Source organism: Brassica napus, chromosome C8 (genome assembly GCF_020379485.1).
Source record: "Brassica napus cultivar Da-Ae chromosome C8, Da-Ae, whole genome shotgun sequence".
NCBI lineage: Eukaryota > Viridiplantae > Streptophyta > Magnoliopsida > Brassicales > Brassicaceae > Brassica > Brassica napus.
Genome location: NC_063451.1, coordinates 17,884,349 through 17,909,345, shown reverse-complemented (window position 1 = coordinate 17,909,345; position 24,997 = coordinate 17,884,349). Strand labels below are relative to the sequence as shown.

The 24,997-nt window shown below is 29.7% G+C and overlaps 3 protein-coding genes across 4 annotated transcripts; 1 reads left to right on the top strand and 2 right to left on the bottom strand.

The window, feature by feature from the left end:
• Positions 1 to 4,749: 4,749 nt before the first annotated feature.
• On the bottom strand, positions 4,750 to 6,231 carry LOC106413016 (trimethylguanosine synthase-like). Of its 2 annotated transcripts, none has more exons than XM_022714179.2 (6): positions 6,039 to 6,231; positions 5,682 to 5,916; positions 5,468 to 5,603; positions 5,300 to 5,391; positions 5,108 to 5,231; positions 4,750 to 5,018 (listed from the first exon to the last, which is right to left on the bottom strand). In XM_022714179.2, the coding sequence occupies exons 1-6, from the start codon at positions 6,073 to 6,075 to the stop codon at positions 4,950 to 4,952; spliced, it is 693 nt and encodes a 230-aa protein (XP_022569900.1). In that variant the 5' UTR covers positions 6,076 to 6,231; the 3' UTR covers positions 4,750 to 4,949. The 2 variants fall into 2 exon arrangements, with proteins under 2 accessions (XP_022569900.1, XP_022569901.1); XM_022714180.2 differs by having other exon boundaries at positions 5,108 to 5,157.
• A 2,306-nt stretch (positions 6,232 to 8,537) lies between these two features.
• On the top strand, positions 8,538 to 10,810 carry LOC111212618 (putative glycerol-3-phosphate transporter 3). The gene is made up of 2 exons (XM_022714181.2): positions 8,538 to 8,941; positions 9,019 to 10,810. Exon 2 carries the CDS (start codon positions 9,047 to 9,049, stop codon positions 10,577 to 10,579), a length of 1,533 nt encoding a protein of 510 aa, XP_022569902.1. The 5' UTR covers positions 8,538 to 8,941; positions 9,019 to 9,046; the 3' UTR covers positions 10,580 to 10,810.
• A 3,312-nt stretch (positions 10,811 to 14,122) lies between these two features.
• LOC106395205 (UDP-D-xylose:L-fucose alpha-1,3-D-xylosyltransferase MGP4-like) lies at positions 14,123 to 17,137 on the bottom strand. The gene is made up of 4 exons (XM_013835718.3): positions 15,376 to 17,137; positions 15,108 to 15,269; positions 14,784 to 14,993; positions 14,123 to 14,623 (listed from the first exon to the last, which is right to left on the bottom strand). Exons 1-4 carry the CDS (start codon positions 15,853 to 15,855, stop codon positions 14,411 to 14,413), a joined length of 1,065 nt encoding a protein of 354 aa, XP_013691172.2. The 5' UTR covers positions 15,856 to 17,137; the 3' UTR covers positions 14,123 to 14,410.
• Positions 17,138 to 24,997: the final 7,860 nt, after the last annotated feature.

Below are 24,997 nucleotides of genomic sequence, written 5' to 3'. Positions count from 1 at the left end.
CACAAAACAAGATCCATTCGGTATTTACGTCGGGTTCGGATCGGTTCGTATTCATTTTTATCGGATCGGATTCGGTTCGGGTTATCGGGTTCGGTTTATTTGCCCGGCCCTAAACTGTATATCTAATTGTTATTATTAAATTTTTATTTCTTTTGATTTTAGTTTCTCTTGTCTTTACATTCTTTCCAAATAATATAAATAATAAAAAGAAAATATTTATTAAAGAAAATAAATAAATTTTGACGAAAATATATATTAACATAATATGATTTCATGAAAGAGAAATTTCATAAAATAATATTAATATTAAAAATATTCCTTTTAAAAAATATTTTTAATAACATAATATATAATTTTAAAATAAAAAAAAATCTTTATATTAAGATATTTTCTCAGATGATTAAAAATACTTTAGATAACATAAATAGAAATATCAAAAAAAATTAAAGATAACTTAATATTTTACTTATATAACTTGATTTCTTATAAATAATTCATGCAGAAATATTTTGGGTATTTATTTTAAATTTTGAAAAAGAGTAAATTAGCATTTTTCTTATATAGAATGATTTCTCAAAATAACTCTCTAAATTTTTTTAAATATTTATTTAAACAATATAAAATAACATTCTTTAAAAAATTACAATAAGGAAGATAACATATGTTAGAAAAGAAAAATACTATAAGTCTATTTTGATCAGATAATTAAAAGAAGCTATTTAAATAGCATAAGTCAATATAATTTTAATGAAGTATAAATATTATATGTTAACAATGTTAAAATTTGTTAGTTCTTAATCTTTTTAATATGGTTGTTGATTTTTTTTTCTTTATATGCCAAACTAATCTGAATTCTTATCCTTAAAATTACTAACATATATTTCAATTTATCTTTTATACATCGAACGAATGAATTACTCAGAATTTACAAAAAAAATTGATAACTTTTAAATACTGATATATGTTTATGAACTTTTAAAAAAATATTGATTATGTCTGTTTATGTAACTCATACTGATCATCACTTTAGTTTTTCTAATTTTTTTAAAAAATCAAAATCAAATATACAAAAACTATGAAAAAATATTTACACGTCTTGGATGCAGAACTAAACTCATGCAATGAATAAAATTAATCTGTTTTAGTTTAATTAGAATAAAAAAATAGTTATATATCTTTTTTGGTCAACAAAATAGTTGTATTTCAGTTTGAAGAAACATATTTAACTTAGTATATCAACTTAGTGTAAAATCTAATATATAATAACCAAACCGAGTGGACATTTTTTTTTGTCAACAGACATTATATATCTAAAATAATATGTCTAATTAGTAATATAATTTATCATACAAATAAATAAAAAGTAATTAAAATTAAAAATAAAAGGAAACATAAATGAATGTAAATGAAGTGATCACGTCTTTGTTTAAGGTTAATGGAAGTTTTCTTGCTACAGTGGTTTAACTAATATTTTTCAATAGTTTGTAATGCATGATTATCGAGCGTTTATTAAAAAAAAAAAGTTAAGGGTAAACTTTTTATTTCCATCAGCAACACATTAATTAATGGCCAATTCTTTCAAATAGCATTTTTTTAAAGATTTTGTCACAAAAATATTTTTTAAAGAAAAAATGACCAAAATAGCTTTTTTATTTTAAAATTTTGAAAAAAGTTATTTATGTTTTTAAATTTTGAAATCATATCCCTAAAACTCCATCTCTTAATTTTAAACCCTAAGTCTATATTAGTTAATCCTTATATTTTCACACTTTAATAAAATTTATTTTAGTCATTTTCTTCGTTTAAAGCTATTTTTATGAAAATAAACTAAAAAAATAGGTAAAAAAAATGGCTATCTTAAGAATTTATCTTGATTAATACTTGGGTTGGCTGCCTATTCAGAGAAGAGAGAGAGACAGAACAGAGAAGAGAGAGAGACGAAGAACAGAGAAGAGAGAGAGATGTTACCAAAAAAAAACAGACGAGAAAGAGAAGACGAAGAACAGAGGAGAGAGGAGAGAGAGAGAGAACATAGAAGAGAGAGACGAAGAACACAGAGAGATGTTACAAAAAAACAGAGGAGAGAGAGAGACAATAAAACAAAGATATATGTTGTTTGTGTCGCCATTTTAGATTTGAGTCTTCACAGGATTTAATGGATATATGTTGTTTGTGTTTGATTATAGAGAAATATGGAGACACATCTTTTCAAATGGGTAGATGAAGTTGTCATAGATGAGATAGAAAAGGTTGATGCTAAACATGATGAACTTGTGAACAATGTCAAGGATTTGCGACAGAGTATGATGGAACATTTTAAGGTTCAATAAACAAAGATTGACAAGATAGAAGAAGTGATGAGAATTAAGAATTAAGATCAGCTTATGTGTTTAGACTCATGTAAGATTATGATAGAAGCGATGAGCTTTATGTAGTTTGGTATCTTGTGTTTAAACTTATGTAAGCGATGAGCTTTATGTATTTGTTTGTGATATTTTGAGTGTTGGACTCTTGAACATGAGTAGTATTATGTAAGAAAATGATCATGTTCTGAGTCTGAAACAAAAACAAGTCATAACCATTAAAGACATTGCTTATATGAGTCTGAAACAGGAACAAGTCATATATAACCATCCTGCTGCTCATGACCCAAACAGAAACAAGTCTTACATAAACAGAACAGAAGATCCAGACTCGATTGAAACATAAAATGCGTTCCTCGTACTCTGTCTCATAACCTCCTTCTAAGTCTTTCTTCTCTGTTTCATCCATGGTGTCAGCACTTTCGATTTCACCTCTTTTATCTCTGTAAAAAAAAAAATTCAAACTCAAATCCAGACATGAACAAATAAGTTAAACAAGCTTAAAAGTTCTCCATACCTAACAGAAACAGCTCCTTCAACATTCTTCATATTGTCAAACATCTCTGCAACGCTTCTCGGATCATCTCCTCGCGTCTCAGTTTCGTCTGTGGTACAATCCCTCACTGTCTCTCTCTCCTCTACACTCTCTTCTCTCCTTTCTCTCCTTTCTCTCTCTCTCCCTTTCTCTGTCATCCTCGTCGTTTTTCTTTCTGTGTCGGGACTCTATCTGTCGTGAAGGAGATAGAAGAAAACCCGAACTTTAATTCTATCCATGATCGACATATTCAACATATGCATTGTAGGCATTACACAAACTCAACTAGCTAACGGTCCCGTGAGACACTTTGGATGACCCTTAACGGGCTGGCAAACATTTTACCCTCGTGAATATATGGAGAAGCTCCTAACCTTCTCATCCTTGCGACTCTCATCTAAATTTCAGTCATTACTCCTTCCATAATGCATGATAAATGTGTTTTACCGATCTCTAATTATTTTGTGACTTCGATCAAGTTAAAATGTGTGTTTTAATTATCTTTAAAAATGTTCTAAATACTAAAAATATATTTTGTTTATCAATGTACAACATTAACATTGAGTTATTTATCATGATATCATACTCTAATAGAATGTAGAGTATAAGCACATAGTTGTTTTAAATTCGATTTTCAATAGAGTTTTTTTTTTGTAATGAAAAATTATATTTTATCAATCATCAAGGCTGGATATTTATCATGCTTCTCCAACCCAATAAAAGTTTTAGTAGAACACGGGATTTCTAATTTCAAAACATCATTAGATAAATGGGAAAATCACATAAAAAAACCTTCAAAGTGTCACTTACTATCACTTTAAACCTTGTATTTTTTCACTCACACTTTTAACCTTCAAAGTGATATTTGTATCACAAAAAATCTCCAAAGTAAAAAGATGACAATTAGTACACGTAAAAGACGATGTATCAGTTTTTTTTATAATAAAAATCAATAAAATATACCAAAAAAAAATTCAGAAATTTAAAAAAAATCGGAAATTTTAGTAAATTTAATAAAATTAAATAAACATTCAGATTTTTTTTTTTTTTAAGTTCAGAAAACTAAATAAATATTTGGAAAATTAAAAAAAAATAACTAAAAATTCAAAAAGTAAATAAGACCAAATTAAAATACAGAAAAACTAAAAAAATCATAAATTTCAAAAAAAATTGAAAATTGAAAAGTTCAAAAAAAAAAAATTTTGCCATTTTAAACAAAGATGTCGGAAACTATCATTGGATATATGCAAAAAACCGTCATTGTTAATGGTTAAGTGAAAAACGATCATTGTCATAAGTGATATATTTGAAATTGTTATTGTAGATGATGATATGATATTTTTTTTTTTAAACTATTTATAAAAAAAATATTTTTGATTTTTGAATTTTCTAAATTAATGAATTTTTATTTAGTTTTTATGTATTTTAATTTAATCTTATTTATTTTTTGAAATTTTAGTTATTTTTATTTTTTAAATTTTCTAAATATTTATTTATTTTATAAGTCTTGATTTAATTTTCTGAACATTTTTTTCAAAACAAAATTGAACGTTTATTTAATTTTATTATATTTTCTGATTTTCATTTAATTTTCAGAATTTTTATTTAATTTTTGTTTATTTTATTAATTTTATAATTATTTTTTGAAAAAAAAACCTGACACATCATTTTTTACCTGTACAACTGGTCAATTTTTTATTTTGAAGGTTTTTTGTGATACAAATGTCATTTTGAAGGTTAAAAATGTTAGTGAAAAATTTTCAAAGTTTAAAGTGCGAGTAAGTGACACTTTGAAGGTTTTTTTTTGCGATTTTCCCTTAGATAAATGATATATCTCATGAAAATATTCACTGGACAATTAAAATGTTAAGATAGAATTAGATTTATGTGTCCTTAGAAATAGAAATCAGGATTATACAAACAAACAAAAAAAACTCTCTCCAAAAAATTACAAGGTTGCAAAAACATATGATGAATGAGCAACTCCTCTACAGCTTGATGCATAGAGATAGATAAGTCCTTTGATGCAATAATAGTCCCAACTTCCTCAACTAAACCGCACTGCAACTAAAATAAGCCGTTATGCCTTTAATTCTTCCTCCAACACAGTTTTCTTCTATCTGCAATAACAACATAATGAAACTGTGAAGAAACAAATGTCTGCAATAAATTAACTCTAGTAGTGTCGTTCTTCTAGACAATGCTTTACCACAAGAGTTAGAGGAGGCGAGGAGAGCCAAGCAAGTTCTTCCAATTGTGCTAAATCGACATTTCGGGGTAGAAACATTATGATGTTAGGCGTAATGGTTTGAGCAATCTGAAACAATTTGTACCTACACAAAACAAGACCAACTGATCTTGTATTTCATATGAATAGTTACAAAAATGACATGAATGTTACCCGTCTTTTGGTTGGAGCATGTCCAGTGTGTAAATCTCAACTTTGTTATACATTGGTCCTCCCCATGGTGGTGAAAGAAACAATACATCTCCCTATCGCACAACAACAAAAGGGTCAAAGAGAATCTTTTATACTTGCAGATAAAAATGACAGAGAAATAAGATTTACTTTGAGAGATGGAGCTAAGTGAATGAAATCACCAACGACATAATCAACACGGTCATCAACCCCATAAACCATTGCGTTGTTAATAGCCATTTCGACCTTCACAGGATCAATGTCTATAGCAATTACTGAAGAACATCTATTCAAAAGAAAGGAGACAACTTTGGTTTAGAAAACAGCATACAACCATCAAATCAAACGAGCTAGAGAGCCTTACACTTTAGCAAATTGGATTGTGTTGCCACCAACGCCTGAGAAACAATCGATTACCACTTTCCCGCGGCATCTCTCTGCTTGTTTGACTGCGATTTTCTCGGGGGTAACAGAGTACCATCCTTCTTCATCCATCTGGATACCTTCGTCATATCGAGAGAAGAGGTCGTAGCGTTGGAGCCAGTACTTGGTGAGCTTAGGACTAGTACTTTGTTCTTTCTCTGCCGGTGAGTTTATCACTGAGTAAATAAAGAGATGAAGAGACAGAAAGCAAACAAGTCGCGGGTTTTTTCATCAGAGGAGGAAGACAAATTCAAATAATTGGTAGAAAGTTTACGGAGTGAGCAGCGACGACTGTTACCTTGCTCCAAGAGCGATCGTTTTCGTTTCCTGGCCATCGATTTCGTGTTGATATAACTCGTGAGTCAACTCGTGTTTCAATGCCGGAATAAAAAGTGAGAAAACCCTCCGACGGTAGAGCTGCAGGGTTCGATATTCCTGAAAACGGAAAATATTCGACTTTTTTTATTATTTGGAAATTATCCCATCCCATCCCCTCCCCCAGAATTGATTTTGCCAATGCCATCTCTATCATCAATTTCACAAAACAAATATGACAAGGCTACTGAAATTGATGACAAGACTTCCGAAAAATATGATATGAATAATTTTATCTAATGTTGATTTATATTTTTGGCAAACTTATTAGAATATGGTAATAATTCCATATATATCATTTAATATTAATATTTTTTTTGGTAAATTTTTTTTAAATATGGTAAAGCCCATACATCATCTATAAAATAAATATATTCATATATAACATTTCAAATTTTGAAATATTATTACTTTTGTATAATTATACAATTTGTATTACCAAAGCTTTCAAAAATTTCTACAATTTAAAAAAAAAAAAAATCTAATCGTAAGATCATTAGTTTCTTATATATCTACAAATATTATAAATATTGTTTATGCTAAATTTTTGATAATTATACAATTTTATATCATTTTTATTAGTTTTATACAAATTGATTTATCATATATCAAATCTATATTAAATATTAGTAAGAAAATAGTAACATCTATAATATTTAATAAATTTTATTGTTAAATATAAGTTATATTTAAAAAATTCCTTACTGCACACCTAGTATACATTATTTGAGAAGTGATTTTACCACATGTCTTCTCTACAATCATTTTCTTAGAAATAATATGACATGACTACTAAAATTGATGACATGGCTTATACTTTAATATGACAGGGACAATTACATTTAATGTTAATTTATATTTTTAGTAAAAATTTTAAAATATGGTAATAACTCATATATTACATTTAATGTCGATTTATATTTTTGAAATTTTTTTAGAATACGGTAATAACACATAAATCATCACTAAAATAAATATATTCAAATATGGCATTAAAAATTTTGAAATATCATTTAATTATATATTTTTAAATTATTCAATTTTATTACTAAAATTTTCTAAAATGTATACAATTTTTTTTAGAAAATTATAAAAATTTAATCGTAAAATCATTAGTTTCTTATATATCTACAAACTTTATAAATATTTTTTAATTTAAATTTTTGATAATTATGCAATTTTTCACAAAATTATTTAATATATTTAATTAAAATAAATAGATAGAAAAATATATCTAATATTATAATTTTAAATATATACATGCATATTCTTAAATTTAATTTAAAATAAACAAAATTATGTTTATCGTAATTTTTATGTTTAATTAAATCAAATTTATACTAAAATATTGATAAGAGAAAAGAAAATTTAAAATATTAATAAAATTTTATTTTAAATATAATTTATATTTTTTAACTGATAAATATAAATTTTAAATTTTAGTATTGCAAATAGTGCAGGAAAACGCCTGTTGGCTTTAAACCTCGATTATCTCAACTGGTATGGACTAAACCGGTGAGCAAAGGAATAGTCTAATAGATAGAGATCTCGGAATCGCTCCATGAACCGGGTTTACCCAACCGGTTACTTTGCTTTCCGAAACCACGCCTTTGCCGAAACTGAACCGGAATTTCGGAGCATATTCGTACGATTTTCTGCTTTTCTCGATTAGGCCAAGGCCCAAGGGGGTCGATGATGAGGCAGACTGAATCGTTTATTGTGGTGGCTTTAGTTTAGTTATAAAAAGAAGGAAAGAAAAAAAAGAAGATAATAGTGGGCTTTGGTCGACATTTTTTTGTCTTGCAATTCGTACTAATGTATCGAGTATTTCTCATCACATTCAAAACATTTTTGTTCTTCCATTTTTTTGGTATAGTTTGTGTGTTTTCAAAATATAAAATTACTTATAAAGTGGTGAACTTACTGGCTACCATTATCCTTAATTCAGCTGGTTCACTGTGTTATGTATGTGTTACTTTTTTCATAAATCATCGTGAAAGTCGCTGTTGTGGATTCTTGATGATGTTTTGTGTGTGGTTGGTTTAATATTCTATGGCGCTCTTTTTGATGGATTTAAATTGTGTTAACTAGAAACTTTCATTCTTTTTCTAGTTTCTTGCGAGTTGTATTAGTATAATGATATCCTATAAGCTGGTTGCTTGCCTAATCTTTGGTTCTTTGGTATGGGTCATAGCAAACCCGTAACAGCTGAAGGCAGCTCACGTGATAGCTACACATCATGAGATATACATTCTATAATACTAATCACAAAAGTCAAATACATTCATATTTCCATGCTTGAATCATTCCTACGGCTGAGTTGGTAAATCCTATTAAGTCTCTAGAAACTTTACAAGCTAGATATGATCAAATTGTTTTTTTCGTCCTTTAAAGATTATGAGAACATTTCTCTGATTTGTGGTTCGTTTGCGGCCCCTTTCATGTAATTAGTTACGTAAGCTTTAGGGTATATTCCCTTTTAATAACTGGTGTTTATTGTTTCTAGTTTATTTCCTCAGATAAATCTGATTTTCTTTTTGATTGTTCTGCGATGGTTACTTCTGGTTTAACCCTATGTGCGTACATGTTGTGACGTTTAAACTAGAAAAAGTGGGAGAAGAGTAAAGTGAAGAATATGAGCTAAAAGTCAAAATAAAATAAAATACAGCAAAGGGGGCTAAAGATTACAAAAGTTATGTTAGTCATTCTCACGTTCTTTAACGTTTTAAGTAGTGCTTTTTCCTTCCATAATTTTCCAAGCATTAAGTTGCTAGAAACCAGAGAGAAATAGAGAATATTATTTCTCTTCTCATCAATTCTTAAAAGGTGATGATGATGAAGAAGCAACATCATGGTTTCTTAAACTGTCTTTTGACTTTTCTCTTGTCTTGATCACTTTTCAGGTATTTGTCACGTGAGGAGAAGCCAAGCATGGCGTCTTGGACATCATCTGAGTTCCTTTATGTAGAGATAAAACCACCAGGTATTCATTTCCTAGAACGTTTTAAGCGTTCAGGCAAACTCTCTTTCAAGCAATACCAAGGGCTGGTCTTTGGCTTGACCTTCATCGCTTATATCGCCTTCCACGCATCTCGAAAGCCCAACAGCATCGTCAAAGGAACGCTCTCTAAATCACCAACCGGACACTTCAAGACCACGGACCAAGGCGGATGGGCTCCTTTCGATGGTCCAGACGGAACAGCTCTTCTGGGACAAATCGACTTGGCTTTCCTCTCCGTTTACGCGGTCGGCATGTTTGTCGCTGGTCACTTGGGTGATCGTTTGGACCTCAGGACGTTTCTAACAATCGGTATGGTCGGGACAGGAGTGTTCACCGCTCTTTTCGGTGTCGCTTTTTGGGCCAATATCCATAGCTTTTACTATTTCCTAGCCATCCAGACATTGGCTGGATGGTTTCAGTCGATTGGATGGCCTTGCGTGGTTGCAGTTTTGGGGAACTGGTTCGATAAGAAGAGGAGAGGGGTTATCATGGGTGTTTGGAGTGCTCACACATCGATAGGGAACATCGTTGGGTCATTAATCGCCACAGGACTTTTGAAGTTCGGTTGGGGATGGTCTTTTGTTGGTCCAGCCTTGCTCATCACGTTTCTTGGCCTTGTGGTTTACCTCTTCTTACCTGTGAACCCTCCTGCTGTTGAAGCTGAGAGAGATGGAACTGAAGTTGATTCCACAATGAGACTTGGTGACACCATTACTGAAAGCTTCTTGAGCTCCAGGATGAGTACTGGTTTCGATAGAAGAGCAGTAGGGTTCTTAGCCGCTTGGAAGATCCCTGGTGTTGCCATTTTCGCCTTCTGTCTCTTCTTCACGAAACTTGTGTCTTACACTTTCCTTTATTGGCTACCTTTCTATGTAAGCCAGACCGAGATAGGAGGAGAGCATTTGTCACAAGAGACGTCTGGAAACTTGTCTACACTCTTTGATGTTGGTGGCGTAGTTGGAGGAATCTTAGCTGGATACTTCTCTGATCAACTTGATGGGAGAGCAATCACAGCTGGAGGATTCATCTACTTAACTATCCCAGCTCTGTTCCTGTACAGAACCTACGGTCATATCTCAATGACAATCAACATCATCCTCATGTTCACGGCTGGTGTGTTTGTTAATGGACCATATGCTTTAATCACAACCGCGGTTGCAGCTGATCTTGGTACTCACAAATCGCTTAAAGGAAATGCGAGGGCTTTGGCTACAGTCACTGCTATTATAGATGGAACAGGATCTGTTGGTGCAGCTATTGGACCTGTTCTTACCGGTTACATCGCAGCCATTAGTTGGGATGCTGTGTTTTACATGTTGATGACCGCAGCTTTGATCTCTGGATTGCTTCTTACTAAGCTTATTATAACAGAAGTGAAAACTTTGTTGTATGGATCATCTGAAGAGGATGAAATTGTTTCTGCTGCTTCTGAACCAAGACCTCCCATTGATGTCCTCATATGATATCATCACTTGTTTTTGTGTGTGTGTGTTTTTTTTTGTTTAATCTGACGTGTATTGTCTTGATGACTTGGTTCTTTTTGTCATTGTAACAACTTTTTTGTTTAAAGGTTTGAATGAAAATAATCAATTCTGATTTATTTCTGAAACAAGTAACTAAACCTAAAGAGGATAACTTCATATAGAAGTTATCTTTCTTATTTATTAATATCTTTGGAAACGATCAGGATCTTCAAACCCAAACATAAGAGCCAATTGCAATACACAATGGCAGGCAAAGAAGACTATTTAACTTCTTCAGAACTTGCTGGAATATCGGTAAATCATACTCCTAACGTAACAGTGGTTTGTGAGAGATATGTTCCTAACCAAGAACTCCCCTAGAGCTCAAAGGAAATGTGGAATACAGTCTGAAAGGTGATCGAAGAAGAAATGTCACCTTAAGGAACAGTAATCCATGGATGAAATGTTGGATAAGAACAAATCAAAATATAAACTCTTTTTTATCAGCAATTTAAATAGACTCATATAGACTGTGCAAACCAAACTGGTAGCTCCGCATCCATATGAACAACAAACAACATTTGCTTTCTTGTACTACGTCCAAGACTGTCCACTCTTGAATTTTGCGCCAGTGGTATATGAATTAGTTCTGAGCTGTTGAAACTTATCTTCAAAATCTTTATGTCTTCCAAATAACTTGCAAAGGCTGGTCATTCTTCTGGTTCCGAAACCATCTTCACCAACTGAGAATAATCTGTTGCAAATGTAACAGTAAACTACCTTAGATTCCTCATGCATTCTACTGTCCAAATGAGAACCTCTATCTCCGAGTGAAGTGACGACTGACTCGCTCTTGTATTCCTCGCTCCTATTAAACCATCAAAACCTTCCAATGTGCTATACCACCCTTGTCCCGAATAGATTTCTTGATTTTTCCATGATCCATCCGTAAAATACCATCTACCTGGGATAGACGATACTATTGCTTCTACTGGTAATCGAGTTTGATCGATTCCATGTGTAAGTGAAATTTGTGCATCAGCTCAAAGTAATGACTCCATTTCTGCCAATTTGAGAGTATCTCTAGGATCAATACCCGAATTACTAAATACTTTGTTGTTTCTTCCTTTCCATATGTACCATTAGATCCATGCAAATTCCGGAGAAACCCTCCAAAATAAATGATCCATGTTTACAAAAAGTGATTGAGTGTGAAAGATGTATAGATTCGATGGAATTAGTGAGGACATTCAAAAAAACACATGATTAATGGATTCCTCAGGTGCTCCATATCATGCACAAATTGTATCCCCTTGTATTCCTCTTGCTCTTATTTTTTTCTTAACCGCTATACATCCTGCAGATACCAGTTTCCATAAAAATGTTTCATCTTTAGGTGGACATCGTATTTTCTAGCAGAAAGCCTTCAGTGGAGAAACTGAAAGACCATACTCTGGTAGCGTTCTTTCTCTATTCGGGTATACTCGTTCTACTTGATATCCAGATTTAATTGTGTATGTCTCAATATTAGTAAAATGCATCCATCACGATCTGCTGTTTGAATTTGACTTAATGGTATATTTTCAATTATTTTCGTATCTTGAGGATCCACCAGATTCCGAATGACCTGTAAATTCCATGTTCTCGATGTTACATTGATGAGATAATCTACTGTACGGTCTGGGTAAAGATTGTGTTGATTTTTATCTGCTGGTCTCGAGCGAGTGGATGAGAGCCAAAGATCATTCCATATTGAGATGGATGATCATGATCCCATCCTTTTGATTAGTCATTTGCTAACCAGAGATCTAGCAGAGACAATACTGCACCAGCCGTAGGACAATGAGTACGAGCTATTTGGTTCCAGGGGTTATGCATTCCTGAAATACCGTCTTTTGAACACAAAATTGCTTCCCAAGCATCGATGTATTAAAATATGTGAGGTATTTAAACCCTAAGCCTTCTTCGTCCTTAATACTACATAGTTTACCCATGATTCCCAATGCATACCTTTAGTATTGCCCCTGGTCTCCACCAAAATTGTATCATTGTATTCATTAGCTTCTTCGTTACCGTTTTGGTTTGGCAAAGTCTTTACCACCGATTTTATAATCACTTCCTTCCCCACCCCCACCCAGGCCCCCTCCCCCTCCCCCCAAATTAGTGAAAAACTTAAAGATCCATCTATTTACTCTATTATTTAAACGATATTGAATAAAATAAAAAAAACTTGTGTTTTTAATCCTCCCAAATTACCAAGGATTCCAAAATATGATCATTTTTTACCTAAATTCAGTATCCCTAAAATGTCTTGTAATTCATATCTGATGGGTGCTTCAATCTTGTGACCGAATTGAATATAAGATTTTTCAAAATATCAACTTATAAACTAATAAACTAAAAATATTGCTGGGGTGAGCAAAAATATTCTTAAACTTTAATTCAATTTGTTATTTGTTTCGTTTTGGTTTGGAAAATTCATATATTAGTGATTCTATGAATCAAAGAAATATTGTTATTTAATCTATTCTATGAAAACGAAGAATCACAAGTATCTATAACTTTTTACATACCCATAAACCTATATATATATATATATTAGTAAATTATATAATCTTTATTATTTCTGCGGGGGAAGGACGGGTGTATCCAATAAATTTTGGGTATTTTGATTTTCAGTTTCATTTTGGGTATTTTTTGTTTTCGGTTTGCAGTTTTAAAATTTTTGGAAACGTTCGAGTATTTACAAAATTTGGTTTTGTTTCGGTTTGGTTATTTTGGTTTTTGGTTCGGTTCAAGTAGAAAGAGTTGGAACCGGCTAATATCCAAAACAATTTGGATCCAATTCGTTTTCAGTTTGGTTCCGGTTTTCGAAATATTTTGAATAATATGGGAAAAAATCGAATTTTTCAGTTTAAATATCCAGTAATTCAAGTAATTCAGATTTAAATATCGGGTAGTTCGATATTTTTAATATTTCAGATAAATATATTCGGATTATTTGGGTTTTGAGTAATTCAGTTTATAAATATTTTGTTACGATAATTGGTTATTTAAAACTAAATATAATTAATCTTTTAGGTATATAATTTGTATTTTAAAAATTTATGTTCTCATTCAGTTCTCGATTTTGGTTCTTATCAGATTTTTTTTTCAGTTCTAAAGATATATGATCCGCTCGGATATTTATGAAATTTGATTCTGTTTTGATTTTGGTTTTTTTTATTCGGTGCGGTTCAATTTTTCGATTCCGGATAAATTTGTCTAAGCTTAAACAGTAGATCTGGCATTTTTAAACAAATGATAAAAAAAAAACTCTCGATTGGATACACCTCTGCAAATTTTGTAAAAAAAATATTCACAAACTAATTATATAGTTCTTAGATTATATTTAAAACAAATTAATTTTTATATTGAAATATTATATTTTACAATAAATTATTATTATACTTATTTGAAAATTTAATTTTTAGTTTATTTATTTTACATATCGAATCAATATTTGGTTAATAATATAATTTTTTTTCAGATATTCCTCTCTTCAATCCTTTAACCGATCTCTGTTTCTGCTAACAAAAAAAAAAAAAAAAAACCGATCTCTGTTTCTAGATGAGATACACATATGCATCTTCCTTGAGCACAGTCAATATAGAAATGTCTCTTTTCGTTCTGTTTTCTTGTGAATGGATTGGTCATCTGGACAACAACATTTTACTCTCTCTCTCTCTTTTGATAACTCAGGTATTCCGAGCTTAGAGTCGGACTTAACAAGAAATAGAGTTGTCCTCTCTCCTATAATATAACATTCAAACATAACAAGGCATTCAAATTTTACTCTAGTTTTCCCAGTGGGGACTCAAAAGCATGATCATCAACTAGCCATAGACCAAAGTCATGGAAACGTTTCATCTTATTATTGTAACCGATAATGTAGTTGTTGTGGACTATGACATGTTTCCCCTTTGTCTCTTCAACCCATGTCTTGTTCTTGAAATACAATCCCCCTGTTGGAAACGCTGCTTGCGGTAGCAAGTATAGATCTAGCTGCAGAAGAGAAGATCACCAAAAGGAGTTGAGTATGAATTCAAACAGATGAATTAGTTCAAAAACCGTAATCGAACATTCATAAGTAGATTATAGGCGTTACATAAGTAAATGAAGGTCGACTCTTTTGAGATTATAAGCTTTAAACCCCAAAAAATACCTGATGAGCGGTTTTGTTGAGTGCCCAGTTAAAAGCAGGCTGATCATTTCCTTCGTATGCGTTTGAACCAGCATGAAGTTCCTGAATCCATTTCTTCACGAGAAGCTTTGCTCCATACTTGGGACGCAAGAAAATCATGCAGCTACATATATAAGTCACTCCCTTTCGATCCGGAGGTGGTAAACCATGGGAATGGTTCAAAGGCTTAATCTGGCACCCAAAACAACCGGAGAATTAAAATTTAATAAATAAATAAATAAACTCTAAAATGTCAAGGAGATGTGTGAATAAAAAAAAAATATGTGTGAATAAAAATGCACATACTCTGGTCCTGTCATCGGTGAAGTATGCGTCATGGCTTCCTTGTAAATACTGAAAAGGATCTTGCAACCAGACCATATCAACATCGTTGTACATCACATTATAACCTAGCTCCAAAAGTTGCAAGAGATGTTGCGGCCTCCGAGATGTAAAATTGAAGAAACCCTAGATTTGGATGTTAGAAAATTAGTTGCAAGATAGGTTTTGAAACGGGGAATACAGAATCATTCAAAATCGAGCAAACTCAGAAATTTTGTGAAAGTATATATACCCCGGAACCGAACTTATGTGCGGTCTGAGAATTGAGAGCTGGGGGGACGAGAACCGCATGGCCAGGCCACTTTTTGTTAATCTTGTAGAGAGTAGCGTAATCCTCAGCGATCACAAGGACTTTGTCTTGATGCTTCTGTCTAGATACGCTAATTAACCAGTTGTTAAGGAAAGGCAATAAGGGATAGCTAACGGTGCATACGATCACTGTCCCGTCCTTAGCGACGAACTTGGCTGCTTGAGCGAGAGAATAGTTGGGCCAGTTGGTGGGAAATGAAGAAGAAGAGGTTCTGTTAGGAAACAGTGATAACTTCGAGGTTGATGATAATAAGGGAGATCCTGCCCAGGGTAAGAATACACCGAAGATGATGAGGAGAGCCACAAGGAGGAGGAGACCGTTGCGGCTCGTGAGAAAGATATGACAACCCTTTGAGGTTGAAGAATAAGAATGAGGAGAGGAATAGAAAAGCTGTTGCGCCATTGTTGTCGCAGGAGAGAGAGAGAGGAAGAAGACAAGTTTTACTTCTGATATGCAGGATATAAACGTGTGTATAAGTGTATATTAACAGACTACATATGTTAAGGAACTACCATATGATTTGTTTACTAACATGGAGAAAATAATAGCATTATATCTATATATATATGCAAAGGAACTACAATATATGTTTTTTGACTAAAATAGAGACAAATATACGATGTTTTTTTTTTGTAACTACTATTATTTTTTAATTTATTTTTTAATTTATTTTTTACTTTTTGATTTTAAAAACATAATATAATTTGACAATATTTTGTTTCATTTTCTAAAGGATATCAAATATGAAATAACGAAATCTTATTGGTTGGTGAACCCAAGAATAACTCTAACATGATATATATGTTAAGGAAACATTCATAATAAACTTTTACTGAAGTAGAGAAAAATAATAACATAATACAATTATAAGGAACTTCCATATGCTTTTCTTTACTAAAGCTAAGTAGTGAAAAATAATTAGATAATACTTGTTTATTTTTGTAGTTAGCATAATACATGTTTGTTTTTGTAGTTAGCATAATACATGTTTCCCCTTTGTTTTATTAAATTTTTTGATGAAGTTATCACTTCAATAATCATTTTTAAATGGAGATGAAAACATATTTAAGAAGCATTAGATTGTAGAGATTGACTAGCTAACCTTTTTTTTTTTGTCATTGACATAAATAGACTCGATTAAGACTCTCCTAGCTAAACGGGTGACTCTGTATCCATATGATTAAAATAGGACGGCTGACTTCGTGCACCATGTGCAAGGTTATCTGCCCTTGTATTCTGAGTCTGAGGTACATGTGTGAGATGGAAAGTAGGAAAGCTTTCCTTCAGGCGATGAATATCTTCGGGGTATGATGCATATGCATGCCATTTTTTGGTTTTGAAACCATCTTCACCAACTGAGAACAATATATTGCAAACGTGACATGAAATTGTCGAAGATCGACTTGCTAACTTGTAGAGAGGAAAACACTACTTTGTACTAATTTCAATCATTAATATGTTCCCACAAAAACGTTCGACAAATAGTAAGATCATCTCCAATGAGACACCAAAACATCAACTTTGCTATCATTTCATTTTCATCGAGACACCAAAAGTGATACCATTCCACCAAATTTGGTGTAATGCTAATAGTGTTACATCAAATTTGATGTAACATATTCATCACATAAAATATTAAAATAATATATTTTATTACTTTCTATTTAATTATAAATAGCTTAGTTTTTTTAATAAGTTTTACCTTATAGTTAAATGAATATATCACAATATTAAATCGTAACAAAATAAAATAATTTTATTTTAAATGTATAAAATTAAAATTTTGACTAATATTTTAAATATAATAAATAAATAATTATAAAAAATAAATAAAATAATAATATATAAATAAACAGAAAGATAAAATTATCAAATTTGATAAATAAATTTTAAATAAATGTGATAAATATAATTAGAAAATTATAAATAATTAATTTATTCAACTACCAAAACAAAAAGAGTTATAATAATATCTAATCTATTAATTTAGGGTCCTATTTTTTATCTACTATTAACAAGTCATAGTAGGACCACTTAAGAATTAGTTAATATGACATATTTGATTATTTACATTAATAATAAACCAACTATAAATTTGAATTTTATTTTTTAATTATAACAAATTTGTTGAGAAAGAATCTAACAAAATCTTACTAAAAATTAAATATTTTTTTATAAAATAGCAAATTAATTAATTTCGTAATTACTAATATAATATTATTATAAATCAATTTTAATTATAATTTTATTCTAAAACAATAAAATAAAAATAATACACTATTTTTATAAATTTTATAATTATATTCTGTATTAGATAAAAATAGAAGTGAGTTATGAATTAAATATGAAAAAGTATATTAAATAGGTAAATTAATAATAAAAAATTGTTTCATTTAAATAAACTATCACTTATTATTAAAATGTGTTAAAATTCGTAAACTATATAATATTTTTATACAAAAATATATTTATTAGCATAGGTTAAATTTTTATATCTATAACTATATGTTCTCTTTTTATTTATTTTGAAACTCTCAACAATATACTGTTTAAAAATGTTTATATACAAAAATATAATTTTATATAGTAACCCTTAGTTCATATACTATTTTAAAAATATATTATTAGAAAATTATGAAATTTTAATAATACATTTAAACTATTAATGACAAATCAAGTTTTAATTATAAATTTATTTTTATTTTAAATATAACAAAATCTGTAGAGAAAAAATTAGAAAAAATTATTAAAAATGAAAATATTTTTATAAAATAATGTATTAATGTAGTAACAAAAAAAAAATTAAAAGTTCATGTAATCTTCCAAAATCAAAAATAGTTGTGTAATTTTCTAAAGTTTTTTTGGCAAAATATACAATCTTGACGATAAATATTCAAACCGAAAATGATAATATTTCAAATTTTATAAAAAATAAAATCATAAATAATAAAGAATAACTTCTTATAATGCACCACGAAAAATAGATATATATGTTGTAAAAATTAAAGTAATGTAATATTTTGAAATTTTAATTAAAAATATCCGTACGGACGTTCGGATCAAAATCTAGTAAAATGTTATTTTGGGGTGGAAATTGGTGTGATGATTGGTGATGAAAAAAAAAAATTAACACCAAAATGCCAAATTTAATGTTATGGTTGGAGATGCCTAAGGGCACCAGCATTAGGAGTTCATAAGGGGGGTTCACACGCTTCCCGAAAAAAAAAAAATTAAACTATGCTACAGTCACGACTCTGTCTCGCAACGCTCCTTCTGCATGAACCCGGGTTGTTACTGTTCAGCGGGCCCCACGCCACGTGGCGGTCCGCTATTGGTCAATTTTTTTTTTTTTTTTGTAAATATCAAACGAAAAATGAAAAAAAATAATAATAAAAAATTCACATGATGAACCCCAACCGGGGGTTCATTAATACGGCTGCTCTAAGTAGTATACTGCTAAAAACGTTTCTCCAGTCAAGATTTTCAGGCTGTGAGCTGTGAATGGTTACGGCTGGACTGGTGCAATTTTTGAGTTGGGCGGCTGATCTCCATTCAAAATAGTTATATAAACAATAGGTTGTGGTTAGTAAATGATTAAAAAAATATTACTTATATCATTGTTGAGAATCATGCATGTTATAGATCGGCGCATTCATAAGACTGAAATGAAAGAAAAGTTGACTCTCCCGATGTAACCTGGGAAGTAACCAAGAAAGTGACTTGACATTTTCCAAATTTTGATTACTCAAAAAGAACCACGAAAGTGATATATATTTCTTACTTCACTTTTTTATTACTATTCGACTATTATCACACACTGTTTTATCATACCAACAACATTTGTTCTATAACATGCATTCTTATACAAATTGTATATATACCATAATGTACCATCTAACTCAGTTGTTAATATTTTTATAAAATAAAGAAGAAAATCTATGTCAAAATGGTAAATCATGAGCGTGACTAAAAGAATCAGTGGGAAAATGTAAAGAAAAAGGCTGACACTGACTCAACAAAGGCTGGACTGGTGCAGTTTTTGGGCTGGATCCTGGGTGGATTTTAATCTCCAGTCAACACTAGTTATAATAACAATAGGTGTATTGAATGTTTAAAAAGTTCAAATATTATTTATATTATTGTTGAGAATCATGCATATTTTAGATTGGCAACATATATTCTACTCTCTCCGTTCCCAAAAGTAAGATTTTTTAGATTCTTTTCTTGTTCCACAAAGATAGATTTTATATATTTTTAAGGTACTTTTTTTATACTTTTGAGGAACATTAATTGAAAATATTTGAATTGATTAAATTTCATTGGTAGAAAGTTATTGGAAATTGTATAATAAAGTAAAAAATAAATTAAATTATAAATATTTATTAAATTCTTAATAAACGTGCGTACTCTAGAAAATCTTACTTTCGGGAACAGAGAGAGTATTAAAATAGAAGTCACAATTGTGTGATTTTTTTTTAAGTTAGACCATCTCTTAAAAAATTAATGAAATGAATTTTTGTATACTTATTTGAATTATTTTAACGATTCCAAAAAAAATCAAATAAATATTCTCATATTTTCTTTGAATTACATCTGAATATAAAAATTTCATATATTTTAATTTACAATATAAATATATATTTCATTTTTCATCAAAGCAAAAAATTTTAAAATTTTTATTACTTTAGTTTTTTTTTTTTTGTCATCAGCATAAACAGACTCATACAGACTCTGTGAACCAAACTGAGAGATGTTGATCCATGTGAACGACGAAAGACGGCTGCTTCCTGGCACTACATTCTAGGCTATCCGCCTTTGTATTTTGCGTTCTTGGCACATGGACAATCTCTGATCGGGAAAATTTTTCTTTCAGGGCTTTAACATCGTCTAAATAACTTGCAAAAGCTGACCATTCTTCTGGTCCGAAACCATCTTCACCAATTGAGAACAATCCGTTGCAAACGTAACCTGAAATTGACGTAAGTTCCTCATGCATTCCATTGCCAAAAGTAATGCTTCCATCTCCGCATGTAGAGGAGATAGACTAGCCCGAACATTCTTTGCTCCCATCAGCCCCTCAAAACCTTCTAAAGTACTAAACCACCCCTATCCGGAGAAACCAATATCCTCTTTCCAGGAACCATCTGTGAAACACCATTTTCCTTGGATTAATGGTAATGCCGGAACCTCTAACATGTGGCCCTACCCTCTGTTCCTTCACTATCTGCGCTTCAGCCCATAGTGTGGACTTTCAAGATTACTAAAGACTTTATTATTCTTTCCTTTCCAGATATACCATAGAATCCATGCAAACTGATGATCATCTAGTTGCGGAGAAACCCGCCAGAAAAGATGATCCATATTTGTAAAAAAAGACCTTGTTGGAAAGATAGCGGGATTTGATGGTATCTTCGATAGCGCCCAAACCTGTAGTGCTGGAGGACATTCAAAAAACACTTGATTAATTGATTCCTCATCAGCTCCGCATCGTGCATAACATATATCACCAGTTATCCCTCGCGCATGCAGATTCTTCTTGACTGCTATATATCTTGTCAGTAGTTGCCATAAAAAATGTTTCATCTTTGGTAGACATCGAATTTTCCAGCAAAACGACTTTAAAGCATCAACTGTAGGTCCAAGCATCACTGGTGGTCGTTCTCTATCTGAGTAAATACTTTAGTATTTATTTACAATATAAATATATATTTCATTTTTCACTTACTTTTAAATATTTAATTAATTTCGTGATTATTTAAAATATAAATGTATATTTCATTTTTACTTAAATAAGCCTTTAAAATATTTAATTAATTTCGTAATTGTTTAAAATATAAATTTATATTTCATTTTTACTAAAATAAACCTTTTAAATATTTAACTAATTTTGTAATTATTTAAAATATAAATGTATATTTCATTTTTACTAAAATAGACCTTTTAAATATTTAACTAATTTCGTAACTTTTTAAAATATAAATTTATATTTCATTTTTTACTAAAATAAAATTTTTAAATATTTAAGTAATTTCGTAATTATTTGAAATATAAATGTATATTTCATTTTTACTAAAATAAACCTTTTTAAATATCTAATTAATTTTGTAATTATACTAAACTCATGTACAATTATGTATTAAATTTGTGATATTAATTTAACATAATATTTTTTCAAGTAAATCTTTTATCTTTAACAGTTAAGATTTGTTAATTTAGAATTTTGTACCACACTATTGAAAATATACTATCAATATGAATGATGAGTCTACAAATGTTATTTTGAAAGTGCATTCAGTTTCTGTTATTAAATATAGTAGCCGGTTTAGTTATATTCTTCAATAATAGAAGTATATCGCTGTTTTGTTTACAAAAAGATAATCAAGCCTATTTTTATATCGACCATATTAATTTATTATTTATTAATGTAATTGCTTTTGTTTTTTTCTTTTATTTAATTTTGAAATTGCAATAAGTATTGTACCAATTTATGTCATTAACATAAATGACAGATGAATCATTTAAAAAAATTATTTCATGTGAATATTTTTATTTGAAGTGTTAACTATATAACATGATATATGGCAGATGAAGAATTGCAAATAAAAGTTTAACATTGAAAAATTCATTGTAAATAATCCAAGAGCTTTGTGGTAGAAAAGTAAATCACGAGTAGACAACATAGGAAACCTCCAAAAACATAGATAATAAAGAGATACACACTGTAATTTCTGGTATAATAATTTAAATTAAGCGTAGGTTTCTATAAATTACACTTAATATAGTTATTCAGCCAAAGATCTAATTCATACAAATAATTCGATTAACATATATGTATGACCAAAACCTAAAATACAATTATAATCGTAGGAAATTTAATATCAAAGTTAATATTAAATTGAACAAAATTTGTCATAAATATAACACAATGTACAATTTTAGTTAGTGTTCATGTTTTAATAAGAGATATATAACTAAGAATTTGAAACAATAAATTAAATTACTGCATGCAAAGTATAATATTATTGTGTTTAATATATTATATTAAACTATTAGTAATATTGTAAAAGTTAAAATTATATACCACTAATCATGTACATCAAATATTTATATGTATAAAAATGAAAATAATGACCTGCAAGGTCAAGATCCAATTCATTGGATTAAAATCCAGAGAAAGAATTGAGACTCTTCCACATAACTTTGGAAACCACAAAAGTGATCAACTTTTAATGAAGGGAAAAAAGTTTTATACCCCTAGGATTAACTAATCTAGAATTAGGGTTTAGATTTGAGGGGTGGGGTAGGGTTTTTGAAATGTGAAATTTAGAATTCTAATAAATAGTTAAAAAATATAATTTTTTAAAAAATAGTTTCAAACATAATTTTTGATTTTCAAAAAGAAATTTTGAAAAAAAAATTAGAATACGAAAAATTCAAAAAAAAAGAAAATTATTAAAAAGTTCAAATTTCAAAAAGTATAATTCAAAAATATAAAAAATATTTTTTTTATTTATTTATTATATATAGAAAACAAGTGTATAAGAGTCTTTTGTCAATTAATGAAGAAAATATTTTTAAAAATGTCTTTTTAGTGGTAGTAAAAATGAATAATCATCGTATACTTTCTTTTCCTTTTCTACGAAATGTTAAATTTATTAATCATCGTATATAGAATATATGTACAAATTTCAGCATTTTCTAATTTTCCTTTTCAAAGCTTGTAGTAATCAAGTATAACTATTAGAATTATATGCAAGGTCTCCTTCTAATTTAGCTACTTCATATCAGATTCGAAAGTGGGAAAATATAAGAAAAAAGGTCATCACAGTACTATTCCATTATAATTTCTCAAAGTGATGTTTTACGTAGTATACAAATTTCTTTTGTTCCTTGACGTGTTCAAGTTATTTTAGGAACCGTTAATTGAATTGTTTTGTATGAGTCGATGTGTAATCGAATCCTATTTTTTGGTATTTGGGTTGATTTATTAAATTTCCAAAACAAATTATGCTAACTTAGCGTTGTTTATATTACTTTTTGCCGGCTTTATTTTAATTTCGGCTTTCTAATGTTTGTGACCCTTTTAAACTGACTTTATACTAAGGTTTCGGTTTGGTCTTTTACTATTAAACAGACATATGATCAGATGTGGCTCCTTTTTGTGAGGAAGGACACATGATTAATTTTAGTTAAACAATAATTTATTATTTTAGTAAAAAATATTTTATTATTTTAGTTAAACAATATTTTGCGAGGACGGACACACGATACACAAAAAGAAAAAGACAAAAATAGCATTAAATCAAGTTTTTGTTCCCAAACTAGCACTCAATGTCAAAAGTCACAAAAATAGCACTTAATGTTTTATCAAAAGTCACAAACTTAGGGTTTAGAGTTAAAGGGTGGGGTTTAGGATTTAGGGTTTAGGGTTTAGAGTTTAGGGTTTAGGGTTTAGGGTTTAGGGTTTAGGGTTTAGAGTTTAGGGTTTAGGGTTTAGGGTTTAGAGTTTAAGGTTTAGAGTTTAGGGTTTAGGGTTTAGGGTTTAGGGTTTAAAGTTGAGAAATGAGGTTTTGGGGATAAGATTTCAAATTTTGAAAAATAAAAAAATTAAAAATTTCAAAGGATAAACTTAGAAAGGTCCTATTTTGGTCATTTTTGAATGCTATTTTTGTGATATAAACTTAGAAATGTGCTATTTTGGAGATTTGCCCATACACAAATTTTTGAAATTTATTATTATTTTAGTTAGACAATATCTTATCATTATAACAACTAGATCGTTTGTCCGCGCTACGCGCGGATTTTTGCTACATAAAAACTTAAAATTTTAATTGTTGTTTGAATTTTAAATATTATAAAATGAGTTTTAGTTAATATCGAATGTTTAGCTTTTGCAAATATGGGTAAATGAGATGTTTTGTCGTTGAAATGTTGTTTGTTACGGAAAGCTTTATTTATTGTAGGATGCTAAGTTAAGTGTTGACTTCATGTGTGAATAACTTTTTTTGTTCCTCTTTACGAAGCTTTGAAAATTTTAGTGGTGTTCAAAATATTTGTTGTTGAGGCGATCAGTAGTTAAGTTGTAATTTTGAAAAAAATAATTGAATTGTATTTGATATAATTCTTTAAAATGAGCTGCGTTGATGTTCTGAATAGAAAATTAGAACATTGTTGATCAACATTAATTTTCTGTGTCAAAATGATTGACATTTTAACATTTATTATTTTATGTGTCGTTTGTACTTATTTAAAGTAAACCAACAATGACCTCCATTTTTACAGCATCAAATAAGAAGATAAACCCATTTTAATTGACTATCTATATCACTTAGTTTTGAGTTAATTGTAAAAAGAGTGAAATTCAAATAAATGCTTTTTTAATCATTTAATTAATTTGTTATATTTATATTATATGAATTTTTTATTGCTCCCTTAATCCACAAATATAATTTTTTCATTTGTTCACACATATTAAAAATATAATAAATTTTCTATAATGAATGCACTAATTTCTATAATTATAGTAACTAAATGTAAAAAATAG

What these genes read in the sequence shown, in the direction of transcription:
- LOC106413016 (XM_022714179.2), bottom strand. Translation starts at nt 6,075, where the DNA reads ATGGCCAGGAAACGAAAACGATCGCTCTTGGAGCAAG. An exon ending in ATGCTCCAACCAAAAGACGG is followed by an intron (nt 5,232 to 5,299) that starts GTAACATTCATG and finishes TGTTTTGTGTAG; the next exon opens with GTACAAATTGTTTCAGATTG. An exon ending in CGCCTCCTCTAACTCTTGTG is followed by an intron (nt 5,019 to 5,107) that starts GTAAAGCATTGT and finishes TTGTTATTGCAG; the next exon opens with ATAGAAGAAAACTGTGTTGG.
- LOC111212618 (XM_022714181.2), top strand. Translation starts at nt 9,047, where the DNA reads ATGGCGTCTTGGACATCATCTGAGTTCCTTTATGTAGAGATAAAACCA.
- LOC106395205 (XM_013835718.3), bottom strand. Translation starts at nt 15,855, where the DNA reads ATGGCGCAACAGCTTTTCTATTCCTCTCCTCATTCTTATTCTTCAACC. An exon ending in CACATAAGTTCGGTTCCGGG is followed by an intron (nt 15,270 to 15,375) that starts GTATATATACTT and finishes ATCCAAATCTAG; the next exon opens with GGTTTCTTCAATTTTACATC. An exon ending in TCACCGATGACAGGACCAGA is followed by an intron (nt 14,994 to 15,107) that starts GTATGTGCATTT and finishes TTTGGGTGCCAG; the next exon opens with ATTAAGCCTTTGAACCATTC.